Here is a 13,067-nt window from a genome sequence, read left to right as displayed (position 1 = left end):
AAGTATTACACGTGTAGGCAAACAAAATTTAACTTTATCACAAGCAATAACTCTTTCACCTACACCCACAACCCACAACATTCCATTTTGTCTTAAAAGCTTAAATGCATGTGCATGACCCACACCTTAAAAAACAACCACACATTCCACAAAACAAAAGACAAAATAGTACTTACTAAGGGGACCAAACCTTACAAACAGTAACCACAACAAAAAGGAAAACATTAAACAAAGGGAACAGTCCAAAAAGAAAGCATTAAATGGTACGCAGAACACACAAAAGGGGGACAACAACACAACATAGTAGGGGAACAGAAAAACAAGTAAACATGCGCACCTTTTCGCCCTTTTTGCTTCGAACAAATACCACTCTCAAACCTTTTCCCTCAACAGTAGCCTTCACGAACCCTATTCGCTCCACAGTCTGGATCGAGAACGCCAATCCTGGAAACCTCTACTCGAACCTTCCACAATCACACTTTCTGATAAAACACCCAAATGTCAAAAACCCCAAATTCTGATTAAAAAACCCTAATTTTAAAAAACTCCAAATTCTGATAACACACGTCAATAATTGGCTTATTCATTGTCAACCACGTTCAATAAAATGGCCCACCTCATTGCCACGACACATATATCAGGTGACAGATCACTTAATATTTAACGCCAAAACAAGTTACTTAACGGAAAGGACCGATTGAAAACAAAATCAAAAACCTGAGAACCTAATTAAATCACTTTTAAAACCGGGTATCAAACGAAAATTCAGTCCCCAACTTGAAGACTAAATAGGTAATTAAACCTAAAATTTATAAAAGAATGTCTATTATTGTAATTCGTTTGCTCAAAGAGTAAAAGACTCGACAAGAAAGACACTGCTTGTTCTCGTTTTCACACGTTATCATATTTAATTGAAAGATGGGTAAAACTAAATGAAAAGTAATATTAATACCATTCTTTTTAAAATGATTTCTTCATTTTTCTTTTCTATTAAACAAACTACATCAATTTCCTAAACTGTCTCCACTAAACCAACAAGACATAATTTGCTGAGTTATGATTTTTATGGTTGGTTAAAGAGTAAAATAATATGATCATATGAAAAAATATAGTAACTATGATGTAAAAGAAATAACAGAGGTTAAATATATATTTTTTGTTTCTAACTATTTAAAAAAAACAATACATGAACATTCAATTATTTTATTTTACGTCTATTTAACACTAATAAAATTATATTTTTAATTTTAAATATAAAATAGTTTTGGAAAAATTATATAAAAAAATAATATATTAGGTTTTTTAAGATGTTGGATAGATGTAAAAAAAATTAAATAGTGCTCATATAACATTTCCTTTATAAAAAAAATTGTTTCATTCATAATCTAAATTAAAAACTTTTTAATCTTTACATGAAAGTTATATACAATATGTTTCAACATATATGTTTTATCCGTAATAAATGAAGTTTTACATTGAATTATAATAAAAAAAAATTATATATAATGTATTTAAAAAAAATACATGATTTTTTATGGAATACAAAAGCAAAGTGTTTGATAATTTAAATTAAAAATTAAATATAATTTTTTATAATAATTTAAAGATAAAAAATATAATTAATTAAAATAAAAGTGTAATGTGAGTTGCTCCCTTTATCCATGTTCGCAGTGCAGAAGTTGTAAAAGGTAAAATTAGATGTAGGCAGCATTAAACCGTGAGTGAAGAAGTGGAAGAACTAATAAGACAAAGTGAAGTGCGATTTGAAGTTAGATTTGCATGCGTGAAACAAACTGAAGAAGAACAACAAAAACAAACATTCTCTTCTTTCTCTGTCTTGTTTTTCTTACATTACACTTCACTCTTTGTCTCTTCCACCCTTCGGTTAGCAAGTCTCACACTAAGTTTTTGGCGGGAGATAGACCCCACCAAATTAAAAACAAACCCTTCTTCTCATAAATGCAGCAACCCCTCTTTCCCCTTCTCTCATATAACATAACCATTTCACACAACTTCACAATACGCCATCATCGTCGGTTTTACATTCATCTTCCAAAACGGCGGCGTTCCAATCACCATTCACTTTAAAACCAACATGACATATTCTCTGTTTCTCTTTCATTTTCTTGTTCTCGTATTTCACGTTTTCTTCAGTTTCATTCCAGCGCTTTCACTCTCCTCCGACGGCCTCGCGCTTCTCGCTCTCAAGTCCGCCGTCGACCAGCCTTCCTCCGCTTTCTCCGACTGGAACGACGGCGACGTCACACCCTGCGCCTGGTCGGGAATCGTTTGCGCCAACATCTCCGGCGAGGAGGACCCCCGCGTCGTCGGAATCGCCCTCGCCGGGAAATCCATCTCCGGTTACCTCCCGTCAGAGCTTGGCTCTCTGCGCTTCCTCCGCCGACTGAACCTCCACGACAACGCCTTCTCCGGCGTCCTCCCGGCGCAGCTCTCCAACGCTACCGCACTCCACAGCCTCTTCCTCCACCGTAACAACCTCTCCGGCCCCATCCCCCGCTCTCTCTGTAGCCTCCCGCGCCTCCAAAATCTCGACCTCTCAGAAAATGCATTCTCCGGTCATATTCCCGATCACCTCGGAAACTGCAAGAACCTCCAGCGCCTTATCGTCGCCGGCAACAGATTTTCGGGTGAGATTCCCGTCGGCGTGTGGCCGCAACTTCAGAATCTCCTCCAACTCGACCTCTCCGCGAATGAGTTAACCGGTTCAATCCCTGACGAAATTGGAACCCTAGTTTCCCTCTCTGGCACGCTGAACCTCTCCTTCAACCACCTATCCGGTAAGATTCCGGCGTCGCTGGGAAAATTACCGGCAACGGTGAGCTTCGATTTCAGAAACAACAACCTCAGCGGAGAAATTCCACAAACGGGGTCGTTTTCAAACCAAGGTCCCACGGCGTTCCTTGGAAATGCTAACCTATGCGGGTTTCCTCTTAGAAAATCATGTTCCGGTTCGGACCGGGATTTTTCTCCCGGTTCGGATCAAAACAAACCGGTTCACCGGTCAAATGGGTTAAGCCCCGGTTTAATTATTTTAATCTCCGCGGCTGATGCTGCTGTTGTGGCCTTCATTGGGCTTGTGATTGTTTATGTCTATTGGAAGAAAAAGGATGATGAGAATGCGTGCAGTTGCATTAGGAGAAGAAAGTTTGGCGAAGAGAAAGGGAGTGTGTGTTTCTGTGGTGGATTCCCATGTGTTAGTGGGGAGAAAAGTGATGATGATGATGATGATGATGAAGATTATGAGGTGGAGGGGGCTGAGGGAGAGGGTGAAGGGGAATTGGTGAGGATTGATAAGGGATTGAGTTTCGAACTTGATGAGTTGTTGAGGGCTTCTGCTTACGTGTTGGGAAAGAGTGGGTTGGGAATTGTGTATAAGGTGGTGTTGGGGAATGGGGTTCCTGTGGCTGTGAGGAGGCTGGGGGAGGGAGGGGAACAGAGGTACAAGGAGTTTGCTGCAGAGGTTATGGCCATTGGGAAGGTCAAACACCCTAATGTTGTAAGGTTGAGGGCTTACTATTGGGCACATGATGAGAAGCTTCTCATCAGTGATTTCATCTCCAATGGCAATCTCACACATGCCCTTAGAGGTTAGTTCTCTTGCTTTGTTTCACTTAGGGGTTAGTTCTTTTGGTTTGTTTCAATTTTTTTGTTAGTTTGTTTTGGGTTGTTGTATTGATGCATTGAGTTGATGTTTTGGTTTAGTCTCTTCATGCTTTGAATGGAAGTGATCTGAATCGGCGTGATATTGATAGAGAACAGTGAGAAGGTTTAAAGAGACAAAACATTAATTAATGGTTGGTGGGTATTTTTGAACTTGATGCATGACATCTATGGGTTAAAAATGACTAATCATGAGTGAATGAATAATAGATTAATAGTATAATAACGGAAGCATCACATACACATATAGTAGTTTTGTACTTTATTGTCCATGTGACTTGTAAATTAGTCTTAATTTCTTTGCTTAAAGGGAAAGTTTATTTAGTGGTTTGGTTTAAGCTGGTGCTCGTGCTGGGACTTATAAAGTAGGACTTGAGTTCTGTGCAACTTTTTATTTTTATTTTTTGAAATCAATCACATTTGTATCTAGAATATACTCTACAGTCTATTATTTTCAAAAAAATATATACCCTCGTTATGTTATGACTCGTGAAATGAATTTGTCGAATTCATGACAACCGCATTTCATGAGGTAGTAGGTATTAGTAATTTTATATTGTGCAATATGAGTAATATCTTACAAATAATTGGTAGCAATGAGTTGAAGGCTCTTGTCTTTCTGAGTTTTAATCACTAACAAAACAGAACATGTTTATCAAAGTTGAAGTTTCACTCTTCCACTCAACTTCCCTTCTCATCTGCAATGTTATTTGCCTTTAAAATCTTTGCTTTCCTTCTTTCCTAAGACTTCTGAGTACATGGATTGGATCTCCTTTTGTTCCTTTTAAATATCTTAGTTTGTAGGCCGAAACGAAGGGGGCACTCACGTTTGTGCCTTTCATTCTAGGAAAAAGTTGAACTTCGTTGTGAAAATGGGTGCTTTTTGTTTCATGATTGTTTGATTTATCTTTTAGGTTAAACATTCTCCATTATGAAGAAGAGTCTTTGTATCTTCTTCGTAAGTGTCCCACTAGAATTAGTTTCTTAATTTTTCCTTGCTTCCACCGCACCTCTGTCTCAGGCACAGTATCATTAAAAGAAAGAAAGATACTAGGATTACATTATAGTAAATTTTAATCAATAAAATGTGTTACTCAGTGTAGGAAAGTGTGTCCTATTAAAGCCAACATAACCTTATAAGTTATAGTTGCAAGAAAAGTACTATATCATCATCTGCATTTGCATTCTGTACTAAATGTTAGAAATGATTTCTGGAATGCTTTACATTTCACTCAATTTGACTGTAATGCAGGGAGAAATGGCCAACCATCTACAAATCTTTCATGGTCCACCAGGCTGAAAATCGCAAAAGGAACAGCCAGGGGCTTGGCCTATCTCCACGAATGCAGCCCAAGAAAGTTCGTCCATGGTGACATTAAACCCTCTAACATCCTACTTGACAACGACTTCCAACCCTACATTTCTGATTTCGGCCTGAACCGTCTGATCAGCATTACTGGCAACAACCCCTCCACCGGCGGATTCATGGGTGGAGCTCTTCCTTACATGAAGTCTTCACAGAAAGAGAGAACCGACAATTACAAAGCCCCTGAGGCTCGTGTCCCTGGGTGCAGACCCACCCAGAAATGGGATGTGTACTCATTTGGGGTTGTGTTGCTTGAAATACTAACTGGGAGGTCACCAGAATCATCTCCCACCACATCAACTTCCATGGAAGTCCCTGACTTGGTAAGGTGGGTGAGGAAAGGGTTCGATCAAGAAAGCCCGTTATCTGAGATGGTTGATCCATCGCTGCTCCAAGAAGTTCGTGTTAAGAAAGAGGTGCTGGCTGTGTTTCACGTAGCTTTGGCTTGCACTGAAGGAGACCCTGAGGCTCGGCCAAGGATGAAAACTGTCTCTGAAAATCTTGATAAGATTGGAACGTAACGTTCAAACTTTGCATTGTGCTAGCTCTATGACTCAGTCTGAGATGGGAATTTATTCAAAAGATGCACTTCAATCTAACAATCCATTTGTGGTAACTCGGAAGGTTTTATGCTTGGCATCAACATGGTGCTGCAAACCCGTTTCTTCAATTTCGGATAAGCCCCTTTTACATTTGTTTCTGGAAATGAATTAATTTTTTTGAGAGCTGTAATTATCGCTTGTCTCATTCTCATTTTATTATTTTTCTTTAGAGGAAATTGTTAGATATTTTAATTTTTATTGGTATCAGCTTTCCTCCAAAATGTTATTGCAATACCATAATGTCGTGCGTTTCATCATTTGAGTTTGCTAGGTAGTTCTCAGTGATATTGTGCATGTACGGCTGTAACCGTTTAGGTCTAGGAATGGGATTATTTGGATGGAGGTTAATAAACCTCAATCTCTGTATGATGCATATTTTGGATTGGATTTGAGCATTTTTCTTCAAATGCCAAAGTGTACTCTATGGGCGTACTCTATGCGCCGGACGGGAGGTAAGACGTCACAAGGACGCTCGCTCGTAACGCTAGGCACGACGCGACATCACTACAGATGACAGGGACGTCCGTCTACCCCGTTCGGCACTGTGCGAACATCCATCCACCGATGACAAACTAACCTTATTTGTATCGTTTCAACATTATTTAAGAGCACGATCACTGTAAACAGACCGTCTTCTTGATGATGTAAGGTTAGAATAATCAGAGAAGGATTAAGGTAAAAATATGATTAGCGGCACCCAACATCGGGTCGTGATTAAGATTTTGCTAATCATGGGTCCATAGCAAAAATTATAAATAAGGATCAAAGGTAGGAGGTGGTTGGTTCACATTTATTGTGCAATTATTCATATTCTCTTTCTCTTTCTATCTCTACTGTTTGACTCGCACACTAACTTGAGCGTCGGAGGACCTTTGGCAGGTATCCTGATGAAGTCGACTCTGGCGAAGAGCCATAGATCTGGTGCGGATCGAGCTCAGAATCTGACAAAAGATGCAGCGGAAGAACAAAACCCTAGGTTTGTGCGGTTTGACCGGTGAAAAAAGCTAAGGTTCGTGGAAGAAGAGAATTTAATCGGTGGAAGTTTGAAATAATCGGAGGAAAAACTATTTGAACGGTGAAACGAGAGGTTTCACCGATTGAATCGATGGAAGGGAAGGATTCGGGGTTTTAATCGGTCAGAGAGGACAAAAAATGGAGAAAAGTCCGGTGGTTTGAGATGATCGGAGTAAAATAGTGGTTACCTGGTGGAGAAATGAATAATAGTTGATGGACAGAGCTCTTCGAAGAGTAACCCTAGGAAGACGTCGTGGATTCGCAAGAGGAATAGTTGGAATGATGGATGACGCGAAGAAAATTCAAGACATGCTGACTGAATGTGCTGGTGTGATATTGATAAGCCAGGAGGCAGCAACGGAGTGGCAGATGGAGCTCACGTGGAGGAGTGAGAAATTGATGGTGGAAAATGAGAGAATGGTAAGTGTGAAATGGAAGGTGGATAGAGGAGATCCTTTGGAATTCTCTAGCCTTGACTTTCAAGGTAGAATTGCTCTGGAGTAATTCTCAACAGTAAACAATTCAATTATCTCAAAAGTAAGTACAATAAGTGTAGACATGACTATTTATAGGACTAAAAGTTCCACATACCTAACACATTTACACAGTACATAAAAGAAAGACTACACTAAAGACATTGGGCTTGGGCCCCGCGTATCATATCCGGTCGGACGTGTTGAGGAAAGTGGACCAAAGATCAGATCAGGACATAGCGAATTGGAAGACAGGAGATGTGACCGGATGTCCAAAAGGCAAATTGTGTAGGTAGAGGAGTCATCTCAATCCTATAACCAAAACATTTTGGCGCCCACTGTGGGGTCGATGAATTAGTACCAATGGTGACCACAAGAAACACGAATGTTGAGGATCCAAGCGGGATGGTTCAGGCATTAGAACAAAGGTTAGAGGAAATGCAGCGACGACACGAGGAGGAAATGGCGGTTGTGAGGGTGGAGTGCTTGGCCCAAATGGCTAAGGGCAAGGCCCTAAAGACCGGTGAAGGCACTAGCTAGTCACGATAAGACGGTTTACATTGGAAGAAGGCGAGAAGGAGGAACATAGCAGTGCCCAAGGCTACGAGAGAACGAGGAAAGAGGAGGAGACCAAGGGCAACAAGGGAAAAAGTATGGATCTGGTTATGAGTGAGGGACCGTCAGTGCCTGTGCCTTTCGTCCAAGCCATAATGAACGTTCACATTTTAGAGCAATTCGTCCCACCCGAGTTTAAGATGTATGATGGCACCACTAACCCGGAGGCGCATGTCAAATCCTTCACAAATACTATGGCATTCCGCACCAGTTGCGATGCTATCTGGTGCTGGGCGTTCTCTTTATCACTCGAAGGGGAAGTGTTGGAGTGGTTTAACTCACTCCCAAACAACTCCATTGAAAATTTTGAAGGCTTGGGAACCATGTTTAAGAAGTAGTTTGTCGCCTATAGTATGCGAGATATCACTGTTGTCGATTTGATGAACTTAAAGCAGGGTAAGGAGGAGTCACTAAAAGTCTTTATGGACCAGTATCAGAAGACAGTTCGACGAGTAAAGGGCCTTAGTCTCGAACTCACCCTCCAATACGTTATGTCGACTCTAAGGTCGAGTCCCTTTAAGGACAATATTTGTCGTACGCCGCCCAAAACCATGGAGGAATTGCCAGAGCGGGCGGCCAATGAGATTCGAGTAGAAGAGATGAAACAAAGTTATAGAAAGGAGATGTAGGAGACCAAAGGTGATAAATCCGATGGTAGAAAGACTGACAGATAGGTTGGTTGGTCGGGGGGCCGAAAAGCAGGGAAGGGCCGAGGGGTCCCAAATTCGTGCAGTATACACCACTAAACGCTCCTCAAGCTTGGATACTGCAAGAAGCACCAAGCACGCAACTACTTCAAACACCACAAAAACGTCCCACTCCGCCTGGGGCGGACGACAACAAGCATTGTTTGTACCACCAAAACATGGGTAATAACACTAAAGAATGTGTGACCCTCAAGGACAAAATTGAGGAGTTGATTTGTGTGGACCAGCTGCAAAATTACATAAAGATGGACCGGCCTGAAAGATCCCCAGTACGGACTAGGAGCCCCCGGAGAAGTCCTCGAGGACAGAGGCCGCGAAGGACAGAGAAGAGAACCAGTTACAGGCCGAATGATCGTTATGGACGAAACGACCGTTGTGGGGCAGAAAGGAGAAGCTGAAGTCGAAGTTGGGGGAGAGACGATGATCGTCCTTTGAGAGAGATGATTAACACCATATCTGGTGGATTCGCCGGAGGAGGCTCGTCGTCCTCCGCCAGGAAGAGAAGCATCTGGACGTTACGTTCCGTCCTCGCGGTTGACATCCCGAATAGGTCGATGCCACCCATCACTTTTATAGACGAAGACTTCCACGCCCACATCCTGATCAGGATGACCCAATGGTCATCACTGTCGAAATTGCACGCTACGGTGTCAGTAAGGTGCTCATAGATCACAGAAGTTCGGTAAACATCCTCTACTGGAAAACCTTTCAGCAGATGGACATTTCGGAAGATCTGATCGTTCCTTACAACGAGCAAATAGTAGGGTTCGCGGGCGAGAGGGTGGATACCCGTGGATATATTGATCTACGAACGTGTTTGGGCACCGAACAGGAAAGAGAAGAAAGAAGGGTGAGATACCTCCTGGTAGAAGCAAACACCTCCTACAACGTCCTCTTGGGACGACCGACTGGGGAACAATCTGTACAGTCCGAGCAAACCAGAAAACGGGTCGGGAATGTTATGTTGCGAGCCTGAAGATGTATTCGAAGGAGGCAAGGAGGAAAACAAACAAGTCGGAGGTGGCGATGGCCAACCTTGATCCCTGGACCAACACTGACGACCGATTGGAGCCAATGGGAGAAACCCATCCGGTCGTCATAGGGAAGAATGCCTCCCAAACAACCACAATGGCCATGGGATTGGAGGCAGGGTTGGAGAAGCAGTTGCGATCCACCCTATGGCACAACCGAGATTTGTTCGCATGGACGGCAGCTGACATGTCAGGGATTCACCCCTCGGTCATGTCCCACAAACTTGCTTTGTTCAAAGAGGCTCGGCCGGTGGCCTAGAAGAAGCGAAGAACGGGTGAGGAGAAGAGAAGAGCAATCGAGGATGAAGTCAACAAATTACGGGAGGCCGAATTTGTAAGGGAGGTCACCTACACCACTTGGCTAGCCAATGTGGTCATGGTCAAGAAGGCCAACGGCAAGTGGCGCATGTGCACTGACTACACAGATTTGAACAAGGCTTGCCCAAAGGACTCTCATCCCCTTCCTAACATTAACACCCTGGTTGACGGGGCGTCCGGGCACAAAATGTTAAGTTTTCTCGACGCATACTCTAGGTACAATCAAATACCCATTACGCCCCCGACAGGGAAAATACGGCGTTTATCATGGAGAAGGCAAACTTCCGTTACGAGGTCATGCCCTTCGGGCTGAAGAACGCCGACGCCACATATCAGAGGTTGATGGATAGGATTTTTGCTGACCAAATCGGCCGGTGCATGGACGTCTACGTGGATGATATGGTCGTACGGTCGTCGGATGGAGCAGGCCACATCTAACACCTAGAGGAAGTCTTCGGACAAATCAGGCGTTATGGGATGAGGCTCAATCCTTCCAAATGCACGTTTAGAGTGGTGGTCGGGAAATTTCTTGGCTTTATGCTCACTTCTTGGGGGATTGAGGCTAACCCAGACAAATGTGCGACCGTCCTACAAATGCAAATCCCGAGCGCTCTAAAGGAGGTCTAGAGACTAGTCAGACGTCTCATTGCGCTTTCTCGGTTTATACCGAAGCTGACCGAAAACGTTCATCCAGTCCTTAAGAAGATGAAGAAGGGAGCTGCTGACAAGTGGGATGACAACTGAGACCAAGCATTCAAGGATGTTAAAACCATCCTTATGAATCCTCCGGTCATAAATCGACCATCGCCGAAGGAGGAGTTGCAAATATACTTGGGGTTATCACACGTGGTCGTCAGCGTTGTCCTGTTACAGTTGGGATACCGAAACATGTTACCAACAAGTGGAAAAGGTAGCCTTGGCCCTCCTCAATGCTGCGAGAAGATTGAGGCCTTATTTCCAAAGCCATCAAGTGGTGGTTGAAAGGACCACCCCATATCCAAAATCTTGAGGAAGCCAGACCTAGGAGGAAGGATGGTTGGATGGGCAGTGGAGCTGTCAGAGTTCGGCCTCTGCTATGATCCAAGGGGGTCCGTGAAAGGGCAACATTTGGCCGACTTTACCACCAAGTTGCCCTTAACGACCAGAGATGAATGGAATCTATACGTACATGAGGCATTAGGGTGTGCGACAAGTGGTGTTGGGATATTGTTGGAAGGCCTTAACGGTTTCCTACTCAAACACTCATTGATATTCAAGTTTAAAGTTTCCAATAACCAAGCCGAATACAAAGCTTTGATAGCCGGTTTGGAGTTGGGAAAAGACATAGGAGCTTGGAAGGTAACGTGCAGGACAAATTCACAACTGGTGGTCGGACAAATGAACAGAGACTTCAAGGTAGAGGAGGACCAGTTCCTCAAGTATTTCCACAAGGCTTCGGCCTTGGCTCGAAGCTTTGACAAAATTGTAATTCAACACATCCCTCGGGAGAAAACGCTTGGGTGGACCTGTTATCAAAACTTAGCATCGGAAAGGAAAAAAGACAACTCACAACGATCGTCCGACAAGTGCTACTCCAACCATCGGTAGACTGTTGTTCCATCACGGCCACGACACAGATGACTGGAGAAGGGAGATTCGAGAGCTAATGAAGAAGTAAGACGACGACATACCCTTGCGCCCAACCGACACCAAAAGGATAGCCAGATTCGTGATGATCGGCGAAGAGCTATACCGGAGAGGGTTCTCTACCCCTCTACTTAAGTGCCTAGCCAAAGATGAAGTGCATTATGTAATGGATGAACTGCACAATGGCATTGGCGGCTTCCACACCGGACAACGGACCTTGAAAGCCCTTGTACTCCGGGCCGACAATGGAGGAGGATACAAGGATGTTCGTGCAAAAGTGCCTTAAGTGTTAAGCCCATGCCAACGACACGCACGTGCCACTGCATACCTTACACCCGATCATATCGCCATGGTCGTTCGCCCAATGGGGAATGGACATCGTCGGTCCTTTCCCCCCTGGTCAGGCCTAATAGAAATTCCTTTTAGTGGCAAATAGATTACTTAACGAAGTGGGTTAAAGCCCAGCCCCTGGCGACTATCACGACCGCACAAGTACAAAAGTTCTATTGGAAGTTAATCTGCAGGTTTGGGCTACCCCGCATGATCATCACCGACAATGTGCGACAATTCATCGACAAAAAGCTAGAGCAATTCTTCAACAATCTGGGGATCAAACACGTCACCAGCTCGGTAGAAAACTCTCAAATAAACGGCCAAGTCGAAGCCGTCAACAAAACAATAGTTGTTGAATTGAAGAAACAACTCGGTGAAAAGAAAGGGGTGTGGGTGGAGGAACTCACAGAAGTCCTCTAGGTGTATAGATGCACGCCTCACGGGACGACCGGGGAGACGCCTTTCAACCTGACATACAGGACCGATGCCATGTTGCCCATTGAATTAGGAGAGTCGTCCTTGCGATGGAAAATGGAAGACATCCACCTGAACGATGAAGAGTTGAGGGTCGAGTTGGACACTTTAGACGAACAACGCGATAAAGCAGTCCTCAGCGCAAAGGCATGTCAGCGAATGGTCGAACGAAGATATAACACCAAGTTCCACCCCAGGAGCTTCCAGGAGGGAGACTGATGAAGGTTGAAAAACAGTTATTTTCATATGTCAATATGGACCAAATTACACCCTTTACTACTCGGAATGAGCTTAGAATCAAACAAAACTCAATAAATGAGTCTGAAGAGAGTCAAAAGCTGTTTTTAGCGATTTTATGCTTGTTTTGCATTGTTTTGTAGCTAATTTGAGAAAAGTAAAGAATGGAGTTAAAGATACAGGTCGTTGACTCAAGAAAATAGTAGAAAAATGAAGATTTGAAGAGTCGACGCATCGCCCGACGGCAATGATAAAGGTTTTTGGAATGAAAGCAAAGAAAGGTTGAAGATCAAACGGTTGCAGTGTAGAAAAGTCAACCAGAATGCAGAAAAGTCAACCAGTCAACCAGAAAAGTCAACCAGTCAACCAGGAAAAGTCAACCAAACCGTCGAGCGGTTGACCGTGGCACCGGGCGGTTGACCGGAGCGTCGGGCGGCTGTTTTTGGCGCCGGGCGGTTCTGCGGCTTGAGGGAAATCGCTGGGCGGCCATTTTTGGCGCCGGGCGGTTCTCTGATGGGCCTGGGCTTGAATTTTGTACTTTTCTTGGTTATAAATACCCCTATTGCGAGTTCAGAATCATTCTTTTGACA

General features: G+C 43.5%; 2 protein-coding genes across 2 annotated transcripts in view; one reads left to right on the top strand and one right to left on the bottom strand.

Moving 5' to 3' along the window:
* Positions 1–2,003, bottom strand: part of LOC106753445 — a 5,568-nt gene extending 3,565 nt beyond the window's left edge. The window contains exon 1 of the mRNA XM_014635253.1: positions 1,946–2,003. Coding sequence (XP_014490739.1) covers positions 1,946–2,003 — 58 coding nt within the window. The remainder of the gene's footprint in view (positions 1–1,945) is intronic.
* LOC106753423 (receptor protein kinase-like protein ZAR1) lies at positions 1,728–6,044 on the top strand. The gene is made up of 2 exons (XM_014635231.2): positions 1,728–3,608; positions 4,934–6,044. The coding sequence occupies exons 1-2, from the start codon at positions 2,096–2,098 to the stop codon at positions 5,566–5,568; spliced, it is 2,148 nt and encodes a 715-aa protein (XP_014490717.1). The 5' UTR covers positions 1,728–2,095; the 3' UTR covers positions 5,569–6,044.
* The last annotated feature ends 7,023 nt before the right edge of the window (positions 6,045–13,067 follow it).

This window comes from Vigna radiata, unplaced genomic scaffold (genome assembly GCF_000741045.1).
Source record: "Vigna radiata var. radiata cultivar VC1973A unplaced genomic scaffold, Vradiata_ver6 scaffold_133, whole genome shotgun sequence".
Taxonomy (NCBI): Eukaryota; Viridiplantae; Streptophyta; class Magnoliopsida; order Fabales; family Fabaceae; genus Vigna; species Vigna radiata.
This window is presented reverse-complemented; position numbering and strand designations above follow the sequence as displayed.